The 27082-nt window shown below is 37.6% G+C and overlaps 1 protein-coding gene across 1 annotated transcript; it reads left to right on the forward strand.

Annotated features, from left to right (window-relative positions):
* Nucleotides 1-2492: 2492 nt before the first annotated feature.
* LOC108708362 (NF-kappa-B inhibitor zeta) lies at nt 2493-11889 on the forward strand. The gene is made up of 12 exons (XM_018246980.2): nt 2493-3419; nt 4744-4871; nt 4978-5014; nt 5125-5222; nt 5303-5937; nt 6148-6253; nt 7417-7563; nt 8090-8153; nt 8516-8679; nt 9235-9345; nt 10177-10344; nt 11022-11889. The coding sequence occupies exons 1-12, from the start codon at nt 3194-3196 to the stop codon at nt 11073-11075; spliced, it is 1938 nt and encodes a 645-aa protein (XP_018102469.1). The 5' UTR covers nt 2493-3193; the 3' UTR covers nt 11076-11889.
* The last annotated feature ends 15193 nt before the right edge of the window (nt 11890-27082 follow it).

The following is a 27082-nucleotide window of genomic DNA, read 5'->3' on the forward strand; positions in this document are numbered from 1 at the left end:
CTATCTTTTGCAGCCTATCACCCTGCAAAAGATCGTACATTTTTTCTGCCAGCTATTTTTTGAGGAAGTCTTATCTACTCTATTGCACTTCACCTGATCTGAGGTGGCAAAGGCAAGTCTGGTGCAAGAGGTAACGTTCAGTTAAATCTGCATCTTAGTGAATTTGCGTAGTTACGTCCATTCGCCAGAGCGTAAAGTCGCCAGGCGTTAGGGAGCGAAGTACCGATTGAGTCTATCTCTTTCGCTAGCGAAGTTATGCAGTCGACCGTTAGTAAATCAGCGAAGTACCTAAATGACGTCATTCTGGCGAAATTTACCCATAGTACCTATGGGGTACATTTTTCACATTTGCTTCATACAATTAGTTATTTTCCCTATTAGGCATATCTCCTATTCTTAATTCTGTAACCTTGAACTATGTATAAAACTGTACAAATACAATCAAATCAACTGGGGGGGACGGACGCAGTTCTATATTGGTCTCTTTTATCTCCTTCTCTTCTAAACTGGTGAGAGTAGAATTTATTGAACCCTTATTCGTTACCTATTATAATTTATTACATAAGTCACCTCTTGTTAGAATTAGTGAAATTTTCCATTTTATAGTCAAATATCCATTAAATTACCATTTGTAGATAACTATTATGTTTTTATATTCGGGTGATTTTGGGAGGCTCCATGCCGACCAAATACGATCTGGAGTATTTTTATGTGGGATCCCTTGCTTTGGATTCTTGTGGATCACCCATCCACTGCAATTCCTCCTCTGCGCCTAATTCCCCATCCTTAGACACTGAGATGCCTGTGGAGCCTGAGTGCATCCTGGCCTCACACAAAGAATAGAAATTATTTTAGTGGAACATATGACAGGTGGCACGCAGAGGTGATCGGCATATTTATCATCTTTTAATTTCCATTTAACGCTTGTGTTCTCTGTGCTTGTATGCTGCTATAAAATGATGTACTATAAAAGTGGCACCAAGTACTCTGTCCTTACCAGTGTTGGGTAGTTCTGTTTTTCAGTGATGGACCATGAAATCCATTTGGGGGTCCTACATAGATGGCTGTGCCGGTAATGCATTTTGGCCCTGATGCAGACTGTGTCAGGAAGAATTAGAGGAGATATTTGCTGATGAACCAGTTTGCCAACAGTGTTTCCTTGAGAAATGTAGTGATAGCTTCCTAAGCCTTCATAATATTATTGTTGTGTTCTCTTCCTCTGCAGTGCATAATGTAGTGCTTTCATTTGCTTCTTATCTGTATTTCGAGTTCCCTCAAAAAACATGCTAATGTTCAAATCTTCAAATCTGCATGCTCTACACAATTATTTTGGACATAATTTCCTGCCTTTAATAGTTCTTCTTTTGTATGTTTTTTATGAACTATTCTCTGCCAAAAAGGGGAAATAAAGGTTAATTTAAGGAGTATGACTAATTTTGTGTTTGGTATTTAATACTGTAGTGATGTGCGGGTTGACCCGAAACCTGTGGTAACACATGGGTAGACCGCTGTTTGGGCAGGTTCAGGTTGAAATTTGACCAAACATCGCGAGTTAGTGTTGGGTATGGGTCAAACTGTGAAAGTACCTTCCTCCACTGCTCCTGAAGATTCTGTGTCTTGGAACCAGAGGCACACACAAAAAGTTTTGTACAGGGCAAGATGACATGGGTATGGGCCTGGTATGAGTTCTACAATGCGTATATTTTGTAGGTTAGGGTTGGTGTGGTGGAGTTTTTCCTGTCCTGCACATCATCAAAATAGTATTTGCCCATTTTATTTTGTCCAACATAGGCTGCATGCATTTTTGACTAAAGGAATATAAGTGCTATTCTTACAAATAATCTGGTGTAAATGCATGCATTTAAATAAATATAGACTGTCCATAAACAAGACGGACGTAAGTCAGATTTATTACATCCACTATTACCTTTTTGTCCATGTTTCAATGGGAACATTTCCTGATTTTTAAGTTTTGTTTTCCCAGATTTTATTCCACTTTATCACCCTTGCCATTTGCCAATCGCTCTATTTTTTCAGCAAACAGCCTCTTACTTTTAGTGTATACAACTGTGAAATGTCTGTGTGGATGCAGGCGTCATGTTACAGTAAAGGGGCCGGTGCAGAACTCAGTCTGGAGAGGCAGGCTGTGCTGAAGGGGAGTAAGGGACTGAGCACAAAACTGTGAGCAGCAAATGGAAGCAGCAGCTGTGTGTTGAGAAGGAGGGAGGGGGTAGGCAGGACTAAAGACTGTTAGAAGCAGTCAGGAGAGGAATGGTTTGCAGGGGCCAGGACAGGGACAGCAATCCAGAAAGGTAAACTGTGTGAAGGATGAGTAAAGGACTGGGACACAAGACTGAGAGTAGCAAAGGGAAGCGACAGCCGATATGCTGGAGGAGTGTGTGTGTGTGTGTGCGTTTGTGTGTGTGTGTGTGTGGGGGGGGGGGGGTGGTGGTGGTTGGAGACACATAAGTCGAGAGAGGCAAGCTTTGCTGAAGTTTTTGTACTTTACTGCTGAAACCTGTAAAATAACTTAGTATAAGTAACTGTGTAAAAAATGGTTCCTGCACATTTATGTGTCCTTAACACATGTCCCTCGTTTTACATATTTCCACTCTTTCTTAAAAAATGTAAAATGGAGGTTCTACTGTATAGTGCATAATAATGGAAGGAGAAAAAGTAACACTATACATTATTAGCTAAATCCCACGAAGGAGTGTGGCTGCTGTAAAGTATTCTTTTTGAGGACAGCGTCCCTTGTATGTGTAATGGCTTCCTGTTCATTTCCCCTTGGCTGGGTGTGCTGCTGGCAAACACTAAAGCTACACACCTTTGTTCTTTTGGCCCAACTTGTCAAATTCCGTCTGGTTTCGCAACCTGCCATTGTCAAGTTACGGTAATTCCTGCCCCTCTGGCACACCCACCTGTATTTTCTACACCTGGGAGCCAATAAGAAGGACGCTACAGATCTTATTCGTTCTCCTATTAGTTAATCGCCGGAAAGCGGGGGCGGTGGGCAGAGGCTTTATAAACCCAGCTGGACTTTCCCAGAGCCGCAGTGTAAGAAGATTTTTTTTCCGGGTGCCTTAAGTTTACAAACTTGTCTTCTCCCTGCATCTGGGAACACAAAAAGAAAGAGTTGGACATTAGCAAAATATCACACCAGTTCCTGTATTCTGGCCCTTGTACAGACAGGATGATTGTGGAGCGCTTCACTGAAGACTCAACTGATCTGCTTGATCAGGACCTGTCGATGATGAGCAGTCCCATGAATCTGGCATATTTCTACGCAGGATCCCCTGCTTCAGATTCTTGTGGCTCTTCTCCCATCCACTACCATTCCTTCTCTTCTCCTAGTTCCCCCAGCTCGGACACTGAGGTGCCAGGAAGTCTGAATGCATCCTGGCCTCACACTAAGAAAGGTAATTACTACAGGGGAACATATGACAGGTGATAGATGGGCAGGAATATTTATCTGCTTTTAATGTCCATTTAACTGTGTTCTGTGTGCTTGCATGCTGCTATAAAAGTATGTGCTATGATGAAAGTGGCACAAAATACTCTGTTATTCACAGAGTTGTACAGTTTTGTTTTTTACTAATAGAACAGAGTGTATTTATGTGTTTCATTTGTGATTCATTTGGGGGGCCTACACAAATGACTATGTAACTAATTCATTTTGATTCTGTTGCAAAGTGACCCTCTGGCTGCAGGGGTCCCAGAGAATATCTGAGATATATCTGAGATATGCTGGTCTCATAAAACCAAGTTGCGTGTAAAGACTGTTTGCTTTAGGGGATATATATATACCCGTTTTGTAAACATGTTGCATTATTCAACAGTCTGCTCAAGTTTTCATATTATTCTTGTTGGGTTCCTTTACTCTGTAGTGCATCAGGGGTGTAACTACGGTGGAAGCAAACTCCGTGGCTGCAGGGGGGGCCAGGAGGTATAGTGGCCCTATGAGGTCCTAATTCATATATCATACACAGTACAATTTCAATAAATATTGGAAAAACAGGACAACCTCTAAATATTTTGGGGGACTAAACAATAATTTGCTGTGGGGTCCAGTAATATCTATTGCTTTCAGTTGCTTCTTGTTCTATGTCTTCAGCTTCCCCGAAACACGTTAACCATGTTAAAGAGTAAATCTGCATGTCCAGATTCCATCTGATTAATGGATGTAATTTCCTGCTTTTAATAGTTCTTCTTTTGGCTTTTTTTTAAACAAACAATTCTCTGCTATAAAAGGGGAAATAAATGTTAATATAAGAAATATGACTAAGTCTTTGTTTGGTATGTAATTTAGTATAGAATTTTCCTGTTTTATCTTGTCTAACAATGGAAGCATGTACTTTTGACTGAATTAATTGAAGTATTGTGTTTAAGGAAAACTGTGCAGTGAAAATGCATGCACTTAGTAAATTGATAAACTGTCCATAAATATAACTGACTTATGCCATATTTATTACATCTGCCAACTTTACCTTGTGCAGTAGGTTGATATAACTTTATATGTTAACAAATATTCCAATTAACCAATATCAATTGTGGATAATTATATTGTTCAATACTTTTTAGAGAATTGAATCATTTTATTTGAAACCTATTAGGGGTTGCTGTATTCATTTTATTTTTAATAGGGGCACAAGAAATTCTTACGCTCTTGTTTTCAATAACAAACATTCCTGTTAATATTATGATATATAAATTGATATAATATATTGTTTTCTTTTTGGACAGCCGGCCATCTTGTAGGGGGTCGTCAGCATAAAGGAACATTCCAAGGTGTTCGTGTAAAGAATTCTGTAAGGGAACTCCTTATGCAGCTAAGAAGTAAAACTGGTCAAGAAAGAGCAGATGATATACAAGTGAGTTACTGTAGTTTTGTTGTTTCTCTCACCCTCCCAAACTTATATATTATTTTGTGTACCTGTCTAATGTAATACAAATGATGCATTTTATTTTTCATTACAGAAACTGCAAAATGGAATGAGCCACGAACAGTACGCAGGTACGGTAATCCTAGTATCTATTTGACTAGTAATGGCTATGCCCTTAATTCAGTTCATTATAATACAACTTATTATTAATTATCTTTTTATAATTTCTTTTGTCTTTAAGAATTGAAAAACATCTTAAGCAAAAAACGGACTCATGATTTTCATTTCGAAGGACCAGTTGCAAAAAAGCAGTGCTTGTTTCAACCTAGCTTATTCTTGGTAAGATATATGTTTTTTCCCCTGTAACTTACATTTTTTCTGTTGGTTTTGTTTCTTACATGTCTCCTTTTTTCATACAGACACCTCCAAGTACACCAAAGTCAAATGAAAATATGGATGATGCAGCTAAAAGTGATCTAGATATGCTTCAAAGTCTGATAAATATAAAAAATGAATCCAAACCAGTCTCTCTAAATACTGTGCAAGTTAGCTGGATGGAAAATATTCCACAATTTGAAAGTACGCAAGAAGCGCTTTATCAAGATTTTCCTGAGTCACATACTTTTCCGTTGTCACAGGCATACCAAGTCTGCTCCCCACCTCAAACAAATGAGCCATGCATGTTTCCTCTGCAAAATCCTGATGTTCCTGTGCACTGTAATGCTGAATACAATTTCCAAGATGACACTTCAGTCCAAAATTATCTAGCTTTTCCAAATGAGGAATTTTCAGACTGCCAAGTTCAAAGCCTGGTATCTTTACATGTGGAACCAGTACTTTCACCTGAAATAATACCTTCAGTGAAGTCAAGTCCACCAGCTCAGAATCACTACACTGCCCATGTGCCCCCACAGATGCTTGTTCCAGAGAGAAGTAATTCAAATCCTCTTCAGATGGGCAAAACATTCTTCCAGTGGCAGATTGAACAAGAAGAAAAGAAAATGGCCAATGTTACCCAGGAACAACTCCTTTTCAAAGATTCTGATGGCGACACGTAAGTTCTGCTGTGCTGTAAATTTTTCTTTATGTCCTAAAGACAGAAGCAATGTTTTGTTTTTGGTGATCAGACAATTTTTTTCGGTGTAGTTATGCAGAACATGAGAGAATAAATTCTTATGTGTTCATAGCAGAATATAAAAATCGTAAAAAGACTGATATTTAGTGTGCCTTGTAAAATTAAACAAATCATACTTGTATCCCTTAGGTACCTTCACATTTGTGTTGCACAAGGAAGAAGAGCTATGTGTTATGTTATTGCACGCAAGATGGCTGCCCTTAATATGTTGGATATAAAAGAGCGAAATAATCAGGTGAGTTAAACTTTGTGTAGTTATTAGTTCATTTCCAAGAATCCCAGATATCCCTCTTATAGGTTTTAGCAGTTATGGTTAGCTCAACTGGCTGCTAAGTCACTTATTGAGCTCCCCCTCGCATAATAAATGTAGCTAGACGCATTGAAGATGGATAAGTATGGGTTGGTTGGGAATGCCAATGGTGCCTCACAGCTGTCTTACTTGCACATTTTATCCCAGTAGGCTGTACACAGAAATTTCTGTGTTCAACTCTTTAATTTGCTTGGGAACAGCTTTTTGCTGGTTGCTGGATTTTTTGTTGGTTTGGCAAAATACATGTGTATAGCCCCTCATGTGCAGAATCATTTTTGTGTGTATGTATATGTATGTAAGTGTATATATATATATATATATATATATATATATATATATATATATATATATATATATATATATATATATATATATAGAAACCCAGGCAGGTCTCTGCACTCCCTTCCAGGCAATCAGGACCGGGTGCTGCAGCAGCGCTTCACATACATCAAATCCACAGTTGTAGAAGTTATCTTGATAATGGTCTTAGATCCAGACCGAAACGTCGATCCTTGCGACTATGGTTTTAATCTTATGATAAATAAAGAAACAAATTTTTTTTTTTAAACTCCGGAGTGCGCTGCTTACAACTGTGGATTTGATATATATATAGTGAATAAAGTACCCCCTTTTGTAAAATATAAGGATATTATAAGTTACCGAGGAGTTTCATGACCATATAAAAACACGAGGCCGAAGGCCGAGTGTTTTTATACAGGTCATGGAACTCCGAGGTAACTTCTAATATCCTCATATTTTACAACTGGGGGTACTTTATTTTTTATAATACACACATTTCAATGAGTCATGTGACAGAAATGACATCAGAACTCACCGTTTATAACTGATGACATCAGAACTCACCGTTTATAAGGATATAATTTACAGGATATTCATGGCTTTTGTGTATTATATATATAGAGAGAGAGAGAGAGAGAGAGAGAGAGAGAGAGAGAGAGAGCAAAGAAATCCGCATTCATAGGTCTTTTGTGAAGAAATATAATGGGTTTATTCAACGTTTCGGCTCTTAGACTCGAGCCGTCATCAGTGGACGGTGCAGTTGACTTTTTCTTTGACACATTTTGCAGAGTGCATTGCAAGTTGCAGTGGCTGCCAACCAGCATCTCATTGTGCAAGACTTAATCAGCCTTGGAGCCCAGGTGAACACCATAGATTACTGGGGAAGAACACCTTTACACGTCTGTGCTGAAAAGGGCTACTTCCATGTTTTACAGGTGAGCGGTATAGATTATATTTTTCTCCAGTAAAGTTTTTATGAAAAACTTTGTAATGCTACCAGGTTAGCATTAACAAAAGGACATGCTGATCTGAGTAGTTCATGAAGAGCAGGAACAGCTATTCAGTCTTGCAGGGGGTGGTATAAATTAGTATTTTAGCCTGTAGGAAGATTGCTCCACGCTCGAAATAACGTGACTGATAGATCTGTCTCTCTGTGGACACTATATATCACTCGGAGTCGGATCAGCTAAAAGTTGCAAGCTATAGGAAAACACCAGTCCTGTCAGCATTACGAGTGACCCTTTAAATGGTAAATATTTATACTGTGTAGGTATAGGTAATACTCTTTATGAAGCAAAATTTAGTAGAAATATATTGTATTTTATTGTATTTATACATTTTTCTTATTAAAACTGATGATGCAAGGACAGGTTAGCTCTTAATTGCTGTTTTATTGTTGTGAACTTCTCTTCTGACTGTTTTGTGTATGACTTCATACTGTTTTGTGTATGACTTTTGCAGGCAATTCAAAAAGGTGTTTCTGAGAGCAACCAGCATTTAGATGTGGAGCAAAAAAATTATGAAGGTAGGCTGCTTAAGAACTTATAATAGCTGAAATTGGTAGACATCCATTCATGGAACTAGTTGCTTTTTTAGACTTAAAAAAGAGATGTGTAATATTACATGCAACCAGAGCGGTGTTATGAGACATTACTAAGCAGATTTGCATCAGAAATTTGTGTTGTAAATATGTTTGCAAAAAACACTTTTGACCAACTGTGGAAAGGCACAAGGGGAAAAGGGTCTGAACATATTGCAAGTGCTGCAGAAAAGGTCAATATTACTGTACATCCCTCCCAATCATGTATATATGTATGGATGCCTTACACATTAAAACTTTTCATTATTATTATTATTTTTCATTAGCTGGTTTGCTGTGTTTTATAGGTCTGACAGCTCTGCACTGTGCAGTGACTGCCCACAATACCATAGTGCAGCAGTTACAGAAACCGTTGCAGGATCGTACCCCTGAGACTGAGGAGCTTAAGAACAAGGCCATGGTTGATACAGTTAAGATGCTTCTTCAAATGGGAGCTTCTGTTGAAGCCAAGGTAAGCCTAGGGACCTATGGCTCCTTATCAGTCCATTTCAGTAACTATATACTACAGTATATAGTTTGCTGAGCTTTTCTGAAAAATGTATAACATTTAAATGTTTTTTAAATTCACGACACATAGGATGATCCTCAAGAAACATAGACAGCATACTAAGCACAGGAGCCCTTGAAACTCCCTACCTTTAAAGCATTTATACATTATTTTCTGCCACCCTCTGTTCTGTAATTGAAGGTATCCGGAAAGCTAACATAAAAGTATTGCTGTGGTGAATAATATTTTCCATTTATCACAAGTAGAATTTTCACAGCAGAAAAATGCTAAAAGATTTTCCCAGAACAGATTTACGAGATCAGCATTTTTTTATCAGTAGTAGAATCTGCTAGTCTATATCCAATTCTGTTTTTTTAGGAAACTTGCTGCTATATACATTGTCAATAATTATTTTGTAAGGCTGATTTTGTATATGTGACAAATTGCTTGATGGTGCCTGTAATGGCTCTTATTGTTCAGTGGGTGCAAAGTACGAATAATCTGTAATTGCTTTAACAGGATAGTAAAAGTGGACGCACTGCACTACACCTGGCTGCAGAAGAAGCAAATCTTGAATTGCTTAGTCTTTTTCTGGGGCTTCCAAGAACACTGTCTTTTATAAATGAAAAGGTAACTATATTTAAGTTGATTCTATATAATTGTTTATCCATGCAGTGAACACAAGTTCTTCTAGATTTGCTGAGTTACTAAATCACTTGAATGACATGGTTAGAAATACATCTAGCAGGGTTTGTTATAATTGACAACAACTCAAAAAATGCTGGAATCAGCCAGTTAGAGCAGGTAAAATGTGATGGCCGCTTACAGCATGACATGTTATTTGCAGCAAGAATATTCGGATAAGGAACTCGCAAGCAATTTTATTCCACCTTACTCTAGGGGGGTTATTTATCAAAATCTGAATTTATCTCAATATTTTCTGCTACAAATTCCGATCAAATCCGCTCGGGTTTTTTACGCTAATTTATTATTACATTTTTTCGAAAAATTTGCTTTGCGGGAAAAAAAAATCAGATTTTCAAGATTTTTTCAGATTTTTCATCTGATTTTCAAATTTTTTTTCAACCAAAAACTCAAAGACTTTGGGGTTTTGCACAAGACCCAGCACACATCAAAAAATCATTGGGACTTCTCCCATTGACATATATGCAACCTCGACAGGTCTGAGATGCCGGATTTAAGATTCAGATTTTTCCATCTTTTTAATTTATTCTGAAAAATTTGTGATTTTTTAAGTCAGATTTTATAAAATCACTAATTTTTCATGATTCTTGCATTCAGAGTTTAGTAAATAACCCCTAGGTGTATTGCCATTAGTAAAAATACACAGTTAAAAAGTTTTACAGCGTTACAAAATATTTTCTGTCATATATGTTCCTATTGAGTAATCTGAGAAACCAATTTGATGTTCTGTCATTTGCTATTTTATTATCCTTGCAGGCTTACAATGGAAATACAGCTCTCCATGTTGCAGCCAGTTTGCAGTACCGAAAAACCCATCTTGGAGCTGTTCGGCTTTTAATGAGGAAGGGTGCAGATCCAAGTGCTAGAAACCTAGAGAATGAGCAGCCTGTTCACTTGGTTCCAGATGGACCAGTTGGGGAAGAGGTAATGTCTGTTATTGCAGCAAAATCATTTTAGTTGAAAAAATTGTGTTCCTCCAGAAATTAGCTGTCCTTTAAATGTTTAATTGTGCTGTACAGTACATAAATGTGCTATACATAAATGTATTTTTGGCAGCTAGACACCTCCAGATGACTAGAACCACAACTGATGGCTATTTGTAATTGAGTTATAGCTTTACCAGAGGCCTATATGAGGTGATAAGGAAGACTAAGATGAATGTTATATTAAATAACAGAGCCTTGTAAAGTCCAAAATCAAAATATTGTAAACTGGCTCAATAGGGTTTTCATTGATGCTAGGGGAAACCAGAGCTTTACATTAATTCCTCCATGTTTTTCTGTCTTGATGAGGAAACACAATTAAATATATTTCTCTCTTTCTCTGCAACACTCCTCAGCCCTAGTCCCAATTTTGTATTTCATTCAAATGGACCATTGTCATCATTTAGCATTTACATTACTTGCACAGCTTGAGGGTACTGCTGCCACATAAGGCGTACCCTAAATGTATTGTCATTAAGGAACTGTTGTGTGTTGTTTTTGTGTGCAGATTTGACTGCTTGACTGAGATTTCCAATGTGTTTTATTTATATACAGTTCCTTCACATTGTTAATAGGAATATGCAGTCTGTTTTAATGTATCTCTTTCTTTTTATACAGATAAGGAGGGTTCTCAAAGGAAAATCAGTTCAGCACCGAACATCCCTTTACTAGCCTCTACTGGAATTTATCTTAGCAATCACTGCTAGTTAAGCAGTCTTTTATCTGTAAAGAGGTTTGCCTTGTGGCAAATGTATGTTGGTTTCCATGAAACTGAAAAAGTTAAAGCTATTATATAGTTATGTATACACAAACCATAGCACTTGAGGCTTTGGAATGTCCTTCGCCTCTGACAGTTTGTTTTATTAGTTTATTACTTTACATATTATCTCTGTACAACTACAGATTTTACTTTTCTTATATTCAAAAATCAATCCATTTTGTTAAAAAACTTTTCAATTGTTCTGTAATAAATAAAGACTATATATGAAAATGAACTGTAAAACCAAATATGATGAATGTAGTTGTTGTAAGTGTGCCTGTATTCTTAAAACTACATTATCTGCAATGTACAAGGATACATGTTCAATACCTGCAATGGATCTGTAATTACTGCTACAATTTAAAAATGTATCAGTATTTGATAGGCTGGGGGACTTGTTGGATAACACATAATTAAGTAGAATGTAGTGCTTTTATAATGACATTACTCTGTTCATGTGTGATTATCACGGTTAACATTTTTATGCAAATGTTCCTATCCTTGGAATTCGAAGTCCGTAAAAAGAATTTCAATTATGAATCCTTAATGGCTATATATATATATATATGTATGTATATTATACATTTTTCTTCAGTATAAGAAACCGGTAAATCTTAAGTTTCATCTTGTATGTCTTGTAGACAGAATATTTAAGTATTTGAAATTTTTCAATAATTGTTTATGACTGAAATAAGCAGAATTTTAATAAAGATTATGGAATGAAAACCTATTTCCCCCATTTTCTTTCATATGTGCTGATGAGTCTTGTTCACATTGACACAACATAAGGAACACAAATGGATTTGTGCTCAAACAAATATCATGCTTGCTTCCATAGTATCCAGAGTGCAGAGTATGATGTTACATCAATTTACAATAAAAAAGCAAACCCATGGTTATTACAGAGTTAAGGCAAACATTGCTCTGTTTGCTAAGAGCAAACAGAGCAATGTGCTCTGCGCCTTGCATTGTGCTGAAAATCTAGTACAAAGTGCAAATTGCACCACTGACAGGAGCAAGAGTGCCCTGTATTTAACACCTGCCTAGAGCAGATGCTGAATTCAGTGCTCCCTTCCTTGTCATGTCCCGTGATGCTCTTTCCTTGCCTGCCCTGAATGATGCACAACATAAGGTCAATTCAGGAGATGACCAAGTCTATCGAAGTTTACACCCCTCTGGTATGCTACCACATACAGGCAACACCACATATTGAGAGAGGTGCAACACTTTGTGCTTTATTCATGGGCAAGGTGCAAAGTACAAAAAATAGCACAGTGCTATGTTTTTGCTCTTTGCACTTCGCCCCCACAGTTTATCCATATATAGCTAAAACCAGAACATTTAAGAGAGCTAGTTTTTGCTGATCTAAAATGAATTAAAAATCAAAACATTGTTAGGAAGAATATTACTCTTACATTGCTTTTTTAATGGTAGTTATGATCAATGCAATGTCAAGGTATGCATGTCATAACATAAAATGAAACCCAGCAAAGTTGAGTTTTTACAATAAGCCTGTTCCTGGTCCTCTATTAAAAGAGGGTCAGTAATGGCAAACAGCCATACCTAACTATTATATAATACAGGTATAGGATGAGTTATCCAGAAAGATCCAAATTACAGAAAGGCCTTAGACTCCATTTTATCCAAATTTTTAAAAATTATTTCCTTTTTCTGCGTATTAATAAAACAGTACCATGTACTTGATCCAAACTAAGATATAATGAATCTGAATTGGAAGCAAACCCAGCCTTTTGTGTTTATTACATGATTGCCTATTACACTTAACGTGAGAAGCTCCAAATTACGGAAAGATCCATTATTCGGAAAACCCCAGGTCCCGAGCATTCTGGATGATCAGGTTCAGTTACCTGTGCTGAATAGCAAGGTTTGAGGATTATGTTCCCAGCTTGAATACATGTGCGTGACAATGACTTAATACTTTTAATACTGGGTATCAACTGCCACAGGAACTTCCTTGTTAACTTCCTTCTAGTAGTGAATTGTTTACCACCATTGAAAACATATTTAAATTGCACTGATGTAACTTCTTTGCCAGTAATATCACTGAAATACTTTTCATGATTTTGCCCCATATGATTTGTATTTTCTGCATATGGGATTATATTATCCTTAGTCTTATTAAAAAATATTACAAATAAATGAAAACCATATAAAGTGGGTCACAAAATAGTTCAAACACCCCTGCTCTAAGCATTCAAAGACATGCTGCTTCTTTAAACAACTATCCATTAACTGTACTACTCCTGTAGACACCGCTAAACAACAACAATGCACCCTAATAAAATCAGCTTATACATACAAAATTCTCATGCACAAACAGATTTCTCATTTTATTAATAAACCTATTAGTCAATAAATAAATATATATCTTACTTTCAAATAAGTTGTTATCTTACATATTCATTTATTGTAGAATGTATATTAGTTGTACAGTTGTACCAAGGCAAAGACACCATTTGCTTATCCCCCACCTTATTCAGGGTTTGATAAAGTTTATATGTTATCTAATGTACATATATGTTATCAATGTACAGTTTGTGTGGACACTGGCTCCCAGTTCTGATCACACGTGTATTATTCAAATAGTGATATTTTAGGAAACATGGTTTCTGTCAGTGTACTTTTAGCATCTTAAACATGAAATGATTGGCATAGTGTTTACACATATATGTACCTGGATAATAAATAGGAGCAACTCTCTTGAAAGCTGAATATTTCTGAAAAACCGCTTTGGCTGAATTTAACTTTCACATCATTAAAAATGTTGGGAGTTTTTAATTTTTAAAAGCTAGAGATTCACATCATTTGCATATACAGTCAACATTGCTCAATCATCAGCCTTGCAGTTCCAGGCATATATATAATTGCCTCCTAAGATTTCCCAGGTATTTCTTACTGTTTTTGTCGCGTGACAATCCAAAGCATTGAATAGCAGCTGTAGCACTTCTTCCGGGACTTGATGACAGTGGATCATCCAATAACTTAAGGCTGTTGGCAGTTGACAACATGTTATTTGAATTTACAAGTGATATAAATGATATGGAGTGTTGATGTGGCTTGACATTCTACTTCCTTTAAGAGTGACAGAGCTGCAGTAATAAAAAGGGCCAGAGACATGCCACATCAGTGCCTCACTTGCTCATTCTGAATAAGTGTGTTTAATAAGTTAAGATGGTTAATTTCTCATGTGGCCTTTCTAACAATTGGACACTGATGGAAATGATTCAGTGTTTTGAGAAGGAACATTACAGTGAGGCCCACATTTTAAAAGAACAGCATAAGATTTTTAATAAGTTCAGTGATCTCTTTGTCAACCTTTATAATGAACATCATCTAGAATTTCTCTTGGGGGCCAATTCACTAACTTCGAGTGAAGGATTCAAAGTAAAAAAACTTCGAATTTCGAAGTGTTTTTTGGGCTACTTCGACCATCGAATGGGCTACTTCAACCTTCGACTACGACTTCGAATCGAATGATTCGAACTAAAAACCGTTCGACTATTCGACCATTCGATAGTCGAAGTACTGTCTCTTAACTTCGACCCCCTAGTTCGCCATCTAAAAGCTACCGAACTCAATGTTAGCCTATGGGGAAGGTCCCCATAGGCTTTCCTAAGTTTTTTTGATCAAAGGATATTTCTTTGATCGCTGGATTTAAATCCTTTGAATCGTTCGATCGAAGGATTTAATCGTTCGATCGAGGGAATTTTAATTCCCAGTCGAATATCGAGGGTTAATTAACCCTCGATATTCGACCCTTGGTGAATCGGCCCCTAAATGTTCACAGTCACCGGAAGTCCCAAATATTGACAGGTTCTATAGGCTCAGATTGATTTCTAAAGATATACCTGCTCATATGAATATATGCAAATATGTAGAAAAGGAATGATATTTGCAAGTAATGAGCTGTGTGATCATACATACAAAACTCTGTTGTTTACAAATAATTCATTGCTTAAAGGGGCAGTATACTCCCTTGTTTAACCCTTTAAGTGCCACCCCACGTAGAATCTACGTTCTGTGGGGATGGCACTTGAAATGCCACAGAACGTAGATTCTACGTTCTGCAGCATTTCAGGGTTAGGGAACGGAGGAGCGGCTTTTCAAGCCGCTTGCTCCATTCCTCTTCGTTCCCCAGCCCCCAGGCAACGAGCAGGGGCCGGGAACGAGTGGCCCCTGAGGCGCGATCGCCCAGGGGCCCCAAATGCAGCAGCAGACACGTGCACACTGCGTGTCCTGCTGCTGCTTTCACTTCCTGAGCCGAAGCTCCGCCCCCTCTCAACGGATCTTCCTGGGTGATGCAGCATTTTCTTCCTCCAGCCCTGCACAACGATCTGGACCTGCTTCCCCCAGGTTAGTGCCCATCCACACACAGAAACACACACAAACACACAAACACACACTTATTTTCCCATTACACACTTACATTCACACTTACACACAATCACATACATTTTTGGGGGATCAGGGGGGTCACACACATTCACAGCACCCCCACACGCTTGCACACACACACAACATGCAATTGGTCAGTTGTACACACACACATACACACTTGCACTGTTGTGTATTTTTTTTTTTTTTTCTTATCGCATCGTCTGTTTTTTTTTGCTGAAAAAACTGTTTTATTGCCATTGCGAATAGCGTATTCGCTAATTGCACTGCGCAATACCTTTTGTATGTTATTTTGGTGATTATACTGCAATTTGGGTGCATTTGGTGCATTTTTAGACATTTTATTGTATGTTTTGCCATTTTATTACATTTTCAGCTTTGCAAAGGTGTTGTTCCCCTTTTTCTGTCTGTAAAACCTATTTGGCCATGCTAAAATTATCAAAAATTGATTCTGACTGCTGATTACAGTAGGCGAAAAAAAAAAAAGCATTGATTTTTGCGGTTTTGTTGGATTTTAGGGATTTTTGTTACTTCATTTTGACCTTGGAAATTTTGTCTGCTATATAACCATTTGGAGGTCTCTGTGTACAAAATAGTTTGGTAAATCTTTTCATATCAGGCATCAAACTGTTCAGTACACTCCTTGCTTTCATATTTAGGATGACTTTTGCTGGTACGTTACAAAATGTAGGGTATATAATGGGGTAAAATGCAAGCTTTGTGACTATTTTCAGAATTTCCATAAAAAGCGTTATGTTTAGCATTGCTTTGCGGTTTTGTAGTTTGCAGTAGAAAATTGTAATTACCTGCTTTAGATTCGTCTGAATGTGTACTTTCAGAAAATATATGGGTTTCTAGGGTCTCCATACTGTTAGGGGGTCTTATGGTGCATAATGCACATACCAGGTGTTGTATTGTAGCAGTCAGAGTGTCATATGTGAAAATTCATATGTACTATTTTCATTGGGACGTCTCTGTATGCCACCTAGTTTGGTAAATCTTTTCATATCAGGCATCAAACTGTTCAGTACACTCCTGGCTTTCATATTTAGGATGACTTTTGCTGGTACGTTACAAAATGTGGGGTATATAATGGGGTAAAATGCAAGCTTTGTGACTATTTTCAGAATTTCCATAAAAGAGTTATGCTTAGAATTGCTTTTTCAGTTTGGTAGTTTCACAATAGAAAGATGTAATTACCTGCTTTAGATTCGTCTTAATGTGTAATTTCAGAAAATATATGGGTTTCTAGGGTCTCCATACTTTTAGGGGGTCTTACGGTGCATAATGCGCATACCATGTGCTTGTATTGTAGCAGTCAGAGCGTCATATGTGAAAATTCATATGTACTATCTTCATTTGGGCGTCTCTGTATGCCACCTAGTTTGGTAAATCTTTTCATATCAGGCATCAAACTGTTCAGTACACTCCTTGCTTTCATATTTAGGATGACTTTTGCTGCTACGTTACAAAATGTGGGGTATATAATGGGGTAAAATGCAAGCTTTGTGACTATTTTCAGAAATTCCATAAAAAGCATTATGTTTAGCATTGCTTTGCGGTTTTGTAGTTTGCAGTAGAAAGATGTAATTACTTGCTTTAGATTCGTCTGAATGTGTACTTTCAGAAAATATATGGTTTTCTAGGGTCTCTATACTGTTAGGGGGTCTTATGGTGCATAATGCACATACCATGTGCTTGTATTGTAGCAGTCAGAGTGTCATATGTGAAAATTCATATGTACTATTTTCATTTGGGCGTCTCTGTATGCCACCTAGTTTGGTAAATCTTTTCATATCAGGCATCACACTGTTCAGTACACTCCTGGCTTTCATATTGAGGATGACTTTTGCTGGTACGTTACAAAATGTGGGGTATATAATGGGGTAAAATGCAAGCTTTGTGACTATTTTCAGAAATTCCATAAAAAGCGTTATGTTTAGCATTGCTTTGTGGTTTTGTAGTTTGCAGTAGAAAGATGTAATTACTTGCTTTAGATTCGTCTGAATGTGTGCTTTCAGAAAATATATGGTTTTCTAGGGTCTCTATACTGTTAGGGGGTCTTATGGTGCATAATGCACATACCAGGTGCTTGTATTGTAGCAGTCAGAGTGTCATATGTGAAAATTCATATGTACTATTTTCATTTGGGAGATTTTTGTGGGGTAAAAACACAGAAATATATATTTACCCCCCAAAACCATATATTTTTGGAAAGTACACATTCTACCGAATCTAAAATGAGTACCCATGCCTTTCTGCTCCAAACTACTGAGTCGCAAGGCCTTCCCAAAATTGACGGTTTTGGTGAAATATCTGAAAATTGCCTCAAAGCTTCGACTTCCCAGCACCATATTACCCATGTATCATTATGTACCAAGAAAAAGCACCCTAAATATGATTGCCAGGGTTCCTCCAAACAGTTTGGTGGCCATTGTTCATAGGTTTACCAAAGTATCTTGCATTTAGAGGCCCCAAAATGAAGTTAGCGCATATAAATAGTCCTGTAGGTAACTTCAGCTAAATCAACACATTGACTGCATTTTTTGTGGGGTAAAAACACAGAAATATATGTTTACCCCCCAAAACCATATATTTTTGGAAAGTACACATTCTACCGAATCTAAAATGGGTACCCATGCCTTTCTGCTCCAAACTACTGAGTCGCAAGGCCTTCCCAAAATTGTCGGTTTTGGTGAAATATCTAAAAATTGCCTCAAAGCTTCAAATTCCCAGCACCATATCACCCATGTATCATTACGTACCAAGAAAAAGCACCCTAAATATGATTGCCAGGGTTCCTCCAAACAGTTTGGTGGCCATTGTTCATAGGTTTACCAAAGTATCTTGCATTTAGAGGCCCCAAAATGAAGTTAGCGCATATAAATAGTCCTGTAGGTAACTTCAGCTAATGAAAAATCAACACATTGACTGCATTTTTTGTGGGGTAAAAACACAGAAATATATGTTTACCCCCCAAAACCATATATTTTTGGAAAGTACACATTCTACCGAATCTAAAATGGGTACCCATGCCTTTCTGCTCCAAACTACTGAGTCGCAAGGCCTTCCCAAAATTGTCGGTTTTGGTGAAATATCTAAAAATTGCCTCAAAGCTTCAAATTCCCAGCACCATATCACCCATGTATCATTACGTACCAAGAAAAAGCACCCTAAATATGATTGCCAGGGTTCCTCCAAACAGTTTGGTGGCCATAGTTCATAGGTTTACCAAAGAATCTGGCATTTAGAGGCCCCAAAATGAAGTTAGTGCATATAAATAGTCCTGTGGGTAACTTCAGCTAATAACTTCATTTCGGGGACTCTAAATGCCAGATTCTTTGGTAAACCTATGAACAATGGCCACCAAACTGTTTGGAGGAACCCTGGCAATCATATTTAGGGTGCTTTTTCTTGGTACGTAATGATACATGGGTGATATGGTGCTGGGAAGTTGAAGCTTTGAGACAATTTTCAGATATTTCACCAAAACCGTCGATTTTGGGAAGGCCTTGCGACTCGGTAGTTTGGAGGCAGAAAGGCATGGGTACTCATTTTAGATTCGGTAGAATGTGTACTTTCCAAAAATATATGGTTTTGGGGGGTAAACATATATTTCTGTGTTTTTACCCCACAAAAAATGCAGTCAATGTGTTGATTTTTCATTAGCTGGTTACATACAGGACTATTTATATGCGCTAACTTCATTTTGGGGCCTCTAAATGCAAGATACTTTGGTGAACCTATGAACAATGGCCACCAAACTGTTTGGAGGAACCCTGGCAATCATATTTAGGGTGCTTTTTCTTGGTACGTAATGATACATGGGTGATATGGTGCTGGGAAGTTGAAGCTTTGAGACAATTTTCAGATATTTCACCAAAACCGTCAATTTTGGGAAGGCCTTGCGACTCGGTAGTTTGGAGCAGAAAGGCATGGGTACTCATTTTAGATTCGGTAGAATGTGTACTTTCCAAAAATATATGGTTTTGGGGGGTAAACATATATTTCTGTGTTTTTACCCCACAAAAAATGCAGTCAATGTGTTGATTTTTCATTAGCTGAAGTTACATACAGGACTATTTATATGTGCTAACTTCATTTTGGGGCCTCTAAATGCCAGATACTTTGGTAAACCTATGAACTATGGCCACCAAAATGTTCAGAGGAACCCTGGCAATCATATTTAGGGTGCTTTTTCTTGGTACGTAATGATACATGGGTGATATGGTGCTGGGAAGTTGAAGCTTTGAGGCAATTTTCAGATATTTCACCAAAACCATCGATTTTGGGAAGGCCTTGCGACTCAGTAGTTTGGAGCAGAAAGGCATGGGTACTCATTTTAGATTCGGTAGAATGTGTCCTTTCCAAAAATATATGGTTTTGGGGGGTAAACATATATTTCAGTGTTTTTACCCCACAAAAAATGCAGTCAATGTGTTGAATTTTCATTAGCTGAAGTTACCCACAGGACTATTTGTATGCACTAACTTCATTTGGGGGCCTCTAAATGCCAGATACTTTGGTAAACCTATGAACAATGGCCACCAAACTGTTTGGAGGAACCCTGACAATCATATTTAGGGTGCTTTTTCTTGATACGTAATGATACATGGGTGATATGGTGCTAGGAAGTTGAAGCTTTGATGCAATTTTCAGATATTTCACCAAAACCGACAATTTTGGGAAGGCCTTGCGACTCAGTAGTTTGGAGCAGAAAGGCATGGGTACTCATTTTAGATTCGGTAGAATGTGTACTTTCCAAAAATATATGGTTTTGGGGGGTAAACATATATTTCTGTGTTTTTACCCCACAAAAAATGCAGTCAATGTGTTGATTTTTCATTAGCTGAAGTTACATACAGGACTATTTATATGCGCTAACTTCATTTTGGGGCCTCTAAATGCAAGGTACTTTGGTGAACCTATGAACAATGGCCACCAAACTGTTTGGAGGAACCCTGGCAATCATATTTAGGGTGCTTTTTCTTGGTACGTAATGATACATGGGTGATATGGTGCTGGGAAGTTGAAGCTTTGAGACAATTTTCAGATATTTCACCAAAACCGTCAATTTTGGGAAGGCCTTGCGACTCAGTAGTTTGGAGCAGAAAGGCATGGGTACTCATTTTAGATTCGGTAGAATGTGTACTTTCCAAAAATATATGGTTTTGGGGGGTAAACATATATTTCTGTGTTTTTACCCCACAAAAAATGCAGTCAATGTGTTGATTTTTCATTAGCTGAAGTTACATACAGGACTATTTATATGTGCTAACTTCATTTTGGGGCCTCTAAATGCCAGATACTTTGGTAAACCTATGAACTATGGCCACCAAACTGTTTGGAGGAACCCTGGCAATCATATTTAGGGTGCTTTTTCTTGGTACATAATGATACATGGGTGATATGGTGCTGGGAAGTTGAAGCTTTGAGGCAATTTTCAGATATTTCACCAAAACCATCGATTTTGGGAAGGCCTTGCGACTCAGTAGTTTGGAGCAGAAAGGCATGGGTACTCATTTTAGATTCGGTAGAATGTGTACTTTCCAAAAATATATGGTTTTGGGGTGTAAACGTATATTTCTGTGTTTTTACCCCACAAAAAATGCAGTCAATGTGTTTATTTTTTATTAGCTGAAGTTACCCACAGGACTATTTGTATGCGCTAACTTCATTTTGGGGCCTCTAAATGCCAGATACTTTGGTAAACCTATGAACAATGGCCACCAAACTGTTTGGAGGAACCCTGGCAATCATATTTAGGGTGCTTTTTCTTGGTACGTAATGATACATGGGTGATATGGTGCTGGGAAGTTGAAGCTTTTAGGAAATTTTCAGATATTTCACCAAAACTGACAATTTTGGGAAAGCCTTGCGACTCAGTAGTTTGGAGCAGAAAGGCATGGGTACCCATTTTAGATTCGGTAGAATGTTTACTTTCTAAAAATATATGGTTTTGGGGGGTAAACGTATATTTCTGTGTTTTTACCCCACAAAAAATGCAGTCAATGTGTTGATTTTTCATTAGCTCAAGTTACTCACAGGACTATTTGTATGCGCTAACTTCATTTTGGGGCCTCTAAATGCCAGATACTTTGGTAAACCTATGAACAATGGCTACCAAACTGTTTGGAGGAACCCTGGCAATCATATTTAGGGTGCTTTTTTCTTGGTATGTAATGATACATGGGTGATATGGTGCTGGGAAGTTGAAGCTTTTAGGAAATTTTCAGATATTTCACCAAAACTGACAATTTTGGGAAAGCCTTGCGACTCAGTAGTTTGGAGCAGAAAGGCATGGGTACTCATTTTAGATTCGGTAGAATGTGTACTTTCCAAAAATATATGGTTTTGGGGGGTAAACGTATATTTCGGTGTTTTTACCCCACAAAAAATGCAGTCAGTGTGTTGATTTTTCAGTAGCTGAAGTAAAGTCCTGGACAATTTGGATGTGCTAACTTCATATTGGGGTCTCTAAATGCCAGGTACTTTGGTAATCCTATGCACAATGGGGATCAAACTGTTCAGTGGACCCCTGGCAATCATATTCAGGGTGCTTTTTCTTGGTATCTAATATAGTGTGTGATATGCGGAGCAGCAAAATAAAACCTTTGAAGTGATTTTTCAAAATTTTGATACATTTTGATAAAAAACGCTACGTTCAGACAAGCTTTGATGTTTGGTAGTTAGGAGTAGAGAGACACAGTTACCCATTTTGGAATCGGCAGAATGTGTACTTTCCAAAAATATATGGTCTTCTGGGGTAAACATACTGTTTCAGGATTTTGTGGCCTTGGAATCAAAAGTATGCCGTTTTCTGCCTTCTGCTTTCAAAATTCGGTAATATACTGCTGGTAGTTTTTGCTGTACAGATGTCCTAAATCTTCCTAAAACTATACATATTTGGTATTGGCATGTTCAAGAGACATGAGGCTTTCCAAATCAGTTGGATTTTCATGCGTAAAATGAAATATTTTTCAGGTATAAGTTCATATATTGTGAAAAATAGGAATTTTTCATTTTTTTTTTGTATTTAGCACTATAAATCTTTTTGCAGAGGTGGAAATACAAGAAAACTCAGGCAGATTTAGAAAGCTCAGTTTCTCCCGAAAAAAACAATGTATAGTTTTCCTAGCTGAACTATAGGTTTCCCCTCAGAAAATGCCCCTAAAGTGAGAGAGCACAGAATGTTTCAAAAACGTCTGGCATTTCGCGTAACCAAATTGGTCAATTCTGCTGGCACTTAAAGGGTTAACCTGAGTTCAATAACTATTTCTTGAGTCAAAAAGGGCAAACAAGGAAATTGCAGGGAAGGGAAACAGGGAAACTGAAGGGATCTTCACTGTTTGCCCTGATTATCTTTAGATTTGTCCAGATTAGTGGATATAAAGAATTTCCAAGCTGAAGTTACACACACAATTTCAGAATAAATATTTTTCACCAGGAAAGACTGGTTTAATAAGCATAGGTTCTTTCCATAGTAAAATTTTATTTTTATATTTTATAAGGGTGTCAGGTAATCTCCACAGGTTTGTCTAAAAGCATTAAACAGTGTTTTACCTTGAATCCCTGCACACTGAAATTGCTTCCATGGTGGGTGTCATCTAGGGACTAACCCCACAATGTCCCTTCTCTGGAGGTTAGGGCTGCTCATTCCAGCTGGCCTTGTCTATCTCACACTCCTAAAATGAGCTATGATATTTGCTGTCACTCACTACCAGCCCTCGTTCACAGGGTCCCTTTCCCCACCTTCCAGTAAGATAATGCCTATACTTTTTTGCCCAGGTTTTTCCTCTACTGAGACCCACTTCCTCAGGATTTTCAGCAGCATCTACTCCCCTCCAAATAGTTCAAAGGGGAAGAATATTGTTGTTCTTCCTTTTTATATCCCTTGTTATATATGTTTAGCTTTGTTCCTCCCAACAACCAACCAAGTTTCTGCGCTCTTCTTCTTACTGTATCTGTCACAGCAGGCCCACATATTCATCCCATACTATCATCCACTTATAAACCATGCCATATCTGCCTCTTTTCAGCACAAAGAATACTCAGTGCTTTCTGAACCTTATTCTCTCACTTTTCATGTCTGTATTAAGCTTGATTTGTCATCCCCCACTTTTTAAGGTTACATAAAGAAAGCTTTTACTTTCAGCAGTGTAATCAGTTATTAATGTGAGAGCAGTAAAACTATGAAATCCTAGGTGATGTTTTGGAGGACAAGTACATATTCAGAAGCAGTTTACTGTAGCGTATATATGGCATACTTAGATGATTATAATTCATTGGAGTAATCTAGTAAAATTGGAAAGTTCTAGGTATTTGTTTTAAGGTGATGATATTTGCTTGTTTGTTGGACAGGTGAATAGTAAATTCTTTCAGTTGGATGCTATGTATTACTAGACCTGGTGGTTTTTTGTCTGTCTTAAACCAGTTATTCTGGTTTTGTAGTCAACAGCAAGTGCCATATAAAACCCTCCATAAGTTACTTAAAGGGATCCTGTCATTGGAAAACATGTTTTTTTCAAAACGCATCAGTTAATAGTGTTATTCCAGCAGAATTCTGCACTGAAATCCATTTCTCAAAAGAGCAAACAGATTTTTTTACATTCAATTTTGAAATCTGACATGGGGCTAGACATTTTGTCAATTTCGCAGCTGTCCCTGTCATGTGACTTGTGCCTGCACTTTAGGAGAGAAATGCTTTCTGGCAGGCTGCTGTTTTTCCTTCTCAATTTAACTGAATGGGTTTTTACTATTGAGTGTTGTTCTTAGATCTGCCAGGTAGCTGTTATCTTGTGTTAGGGAGCTGTTATCTAGTTATCTTCCCATTGTTTTTTTGTTTGGCTTTTTTTGGTTTGAGTGATTGAAGTTTATCAGAGCACAAGTCACATGACTTGGGGCAGCTGGGAAATTGACAATATGTCTAGCCCCATGTCATATTTCAAAATAGAATATAAAAACATCTGTTTGCTCTTTTGAGAAATGGATTTCAGTGCAGAATTCTGCTGGATCAGCACTATTAACTGATTCATTATGAATTTTTTTTTTCCCCATGACAGTATCCCTTTAAATAACAAAAGTATCTTCACAATGCTATAATAATACTGGGTACTCTAAACTGGAGGGTCTCTGAGCTTTCTAGTATTTGTTGCAAATACTGCCCTGTCCTATCCAAAAGAAGAAGAGGAAGGGGGCCTTAGGGAGCTACAGAAGCAAGGACAAAGTAATTGAGATAGACCCAGACAACAAGATAGGCAGTTCAGGCCCACAACAGATCACTGCCCTTGGAATAGTAACTTAAATCACGGAAAGCATAAAAAGAAAGTTACTGGACTCCTACAAGTGAGGAAAAAAAGGGAAGTTATATAAGCTACGTGCATGTAACTGTACGTCTGCATTTATTACAGTAGTATTTAGTGTGTTGTTAGGGTTTATAGGTGTATTTATATATGTATACTGGGGTTTCTAGAAATTGTTTTGTATGTCTGCCAAGTAGCCAGTTTGACAGACACATGTTAGCTAAGGTTAGCAACAGTTTCTAGGGTAAGCAGTATAATAAGTAGCAGTATAATAAGTATACCGGTATATAATAAGTAACTAGCAATATGTCTGAAGGCAGCAACATAACAGAAGGTAGTCAGCATAACACTTCAATTCTTAACATAGTGCAGGTTTCCTAATGGCCACTTTCCACTGGCAAATACACAAAATCCAGGATGGTACAGCACCACTTGTCTTATGTAGAATAAAAGGCTTGATAAAGGGCCAAACTCAGCCCGAAACGTTGCTATAATGCCCCAAAAAATTATGCAATAAAGGCATTTATATTCTACATAAGACAAGTGGTGCTGTTCCATCCTGGATCCTTTGAAGGCACCAACATAAATAAGGACAGAGTAATGCATTAGGGCCACCTGATCAAAGGAAGATGGACCCGAGTGGCAGCTGAGGTCCAAAAGTGGTGTATTGAGTGGTGGCTAAAGTAACTGGATTCTACATTCTTATATGTCTGCCTGCTATGTCTGCATACCATGTGTAAGATTTTTACATCGATTAACTGGCCACTGCATTTTTAAACCTCACATTTACACTGTAATCCCCTCTATTGTTCACACCCTAAAGCCCTGTACTGTTCACACCTGAGACCCAGACTGAAACTGCCCACATTGTTCACCTGTTCACACAAATACAAACTGCTGAAGGGGCACCAGCACTTTGTCACTGTATGTAGTACAGAGTGGTCCTGATAGGTTTCCCTGTCTCCTGCTCTGTTCTGCCTTCCCTATGTTCCCTTTGTGTGCCATACTCTGCTGCCCTATCAATTCAATTTATGTGTGCTTCAATAGTGGAAGGGAGTAGAGGTTAAGCAGCTGTCCGTGAAAAGAAAAAATTCTATATCTGATCTAGCAAACACATTTGGATTTATCAGTGGCAGGAAGAAATCTTTAATTTTACACCCTCCCTACACTAGTTATATATTAAATACAGGGAAACCTCGATTTTAAGTAACCTGATTTTAAGTTTCCCTGCATTTGACATTTTTTATTTCTGGTCCCACCGATTTATAATGCATTTCAATGGGTGCATTCCCCTGATTTTAAGTAATGTTTTCACGGATTTTACATCAAAATTTTGTCCTGGTGTATCCAAAAATGTATTTTTTCCCCTCTATGAATGTTATTGTTTGTGAAATAAAGAGGTTAAAAATACTAACCAGATGTATATTTTGCCATGGTCCTGCCTGTAAATGGTTAATTCCAATTAGTCTGCCACTTATCCAGTCCTGCACCAATCACTTATTGCTTTAGGTTGTGTATGTGACTGATAGAGAGGCCTTGTACATGCCCCCCCCCTCCATAGTGTAACATTAACGCTGAAATGCTTAACCCTTGTTATTAACACAGTAAATATTGTATCTCAAAGTAAAACAGATTACTTTGCTTATATCCTTTCAGTAGTTGAAGAAAAAGTTACTTTTCCACGATTTTCCATTTTCCTTGATTTTCCATAATTTTTTCCTGGTCCCCTGTAAAACGTAAAATGGGGGTTCTACTGTACTTCTACATTTGAATATGTACTATGTAAAAAACTGTCTATGTTTTAGGAGGAAAAACAGTGAGATAATTACAACACACACCATAATTACAACACACACCACGATTCATAAAAGTGAAATACAGTTATAACCTCTGGGCTTAAGTCCTTATGTTACATTTATGTCCTTTGTACTCTTATTTAAACCAGGAAATAAACGCTGGTGTCGCTTTTCTCAGAAAGCATTTATTTTGTACAGTTAATACAGAGTCTTTGTTTCAATGTTATGTTTTTTTTATTTAAATGCTCAATGTGTGACAAACTTCAGATTTTGTTTTGATACAAATACATAAAATATTTTACATTAGAGTTATTCACTCAGAACCACATGGGTAGTGACCTCCATGGGCATTTGTAGACTGCCTCTCACGTCTTGCCTGATTTCTGTTTGAGAAACAAACAAAAT

Source organism: Xenopus laevis, chromosome 2L, assembly GCF_017654675.1.
Source record: "Xenopus laevis strain J_2021 chromosome 2L, Xenopus_laevis_v10.1, whole genome shotgun sequence".
Classification (NCBI taxonomy): domain Eukaryota; kingdom Metazoa; phylum Chordata; class Amphibia; order Anura; family Pipidae; genus Xenopus; species Xenopus laevis.

What these genes read in the sequence shown, in the direction of transcription:
- LOC108708362 (XM_018246980.2), top strand. Translation starts at nt 3,194, where the DNA reads ATGATTGTGGAGCGCTTCACTGAAGACTCAACTGATCTGCTTGATCAG. An exon ending in TAAAAGAGCGAAATAATCAG is followed by an intron (nt 6,254 to 7,416) that starts GTGAGTTAAACT and finishes CACATTTTGCAG; the next exon opens with AGTGCATTGCAAGTTGCAGT. An exon ending in GCTACTTCCATGTTTTACAG is followed by an intron (nt 7,564 to 8,089) that starts GTGAGCGGTATA and finishes TGACTTTTGCAG; the next exon opens with GCAATTCAAAAAGGTGTTTC.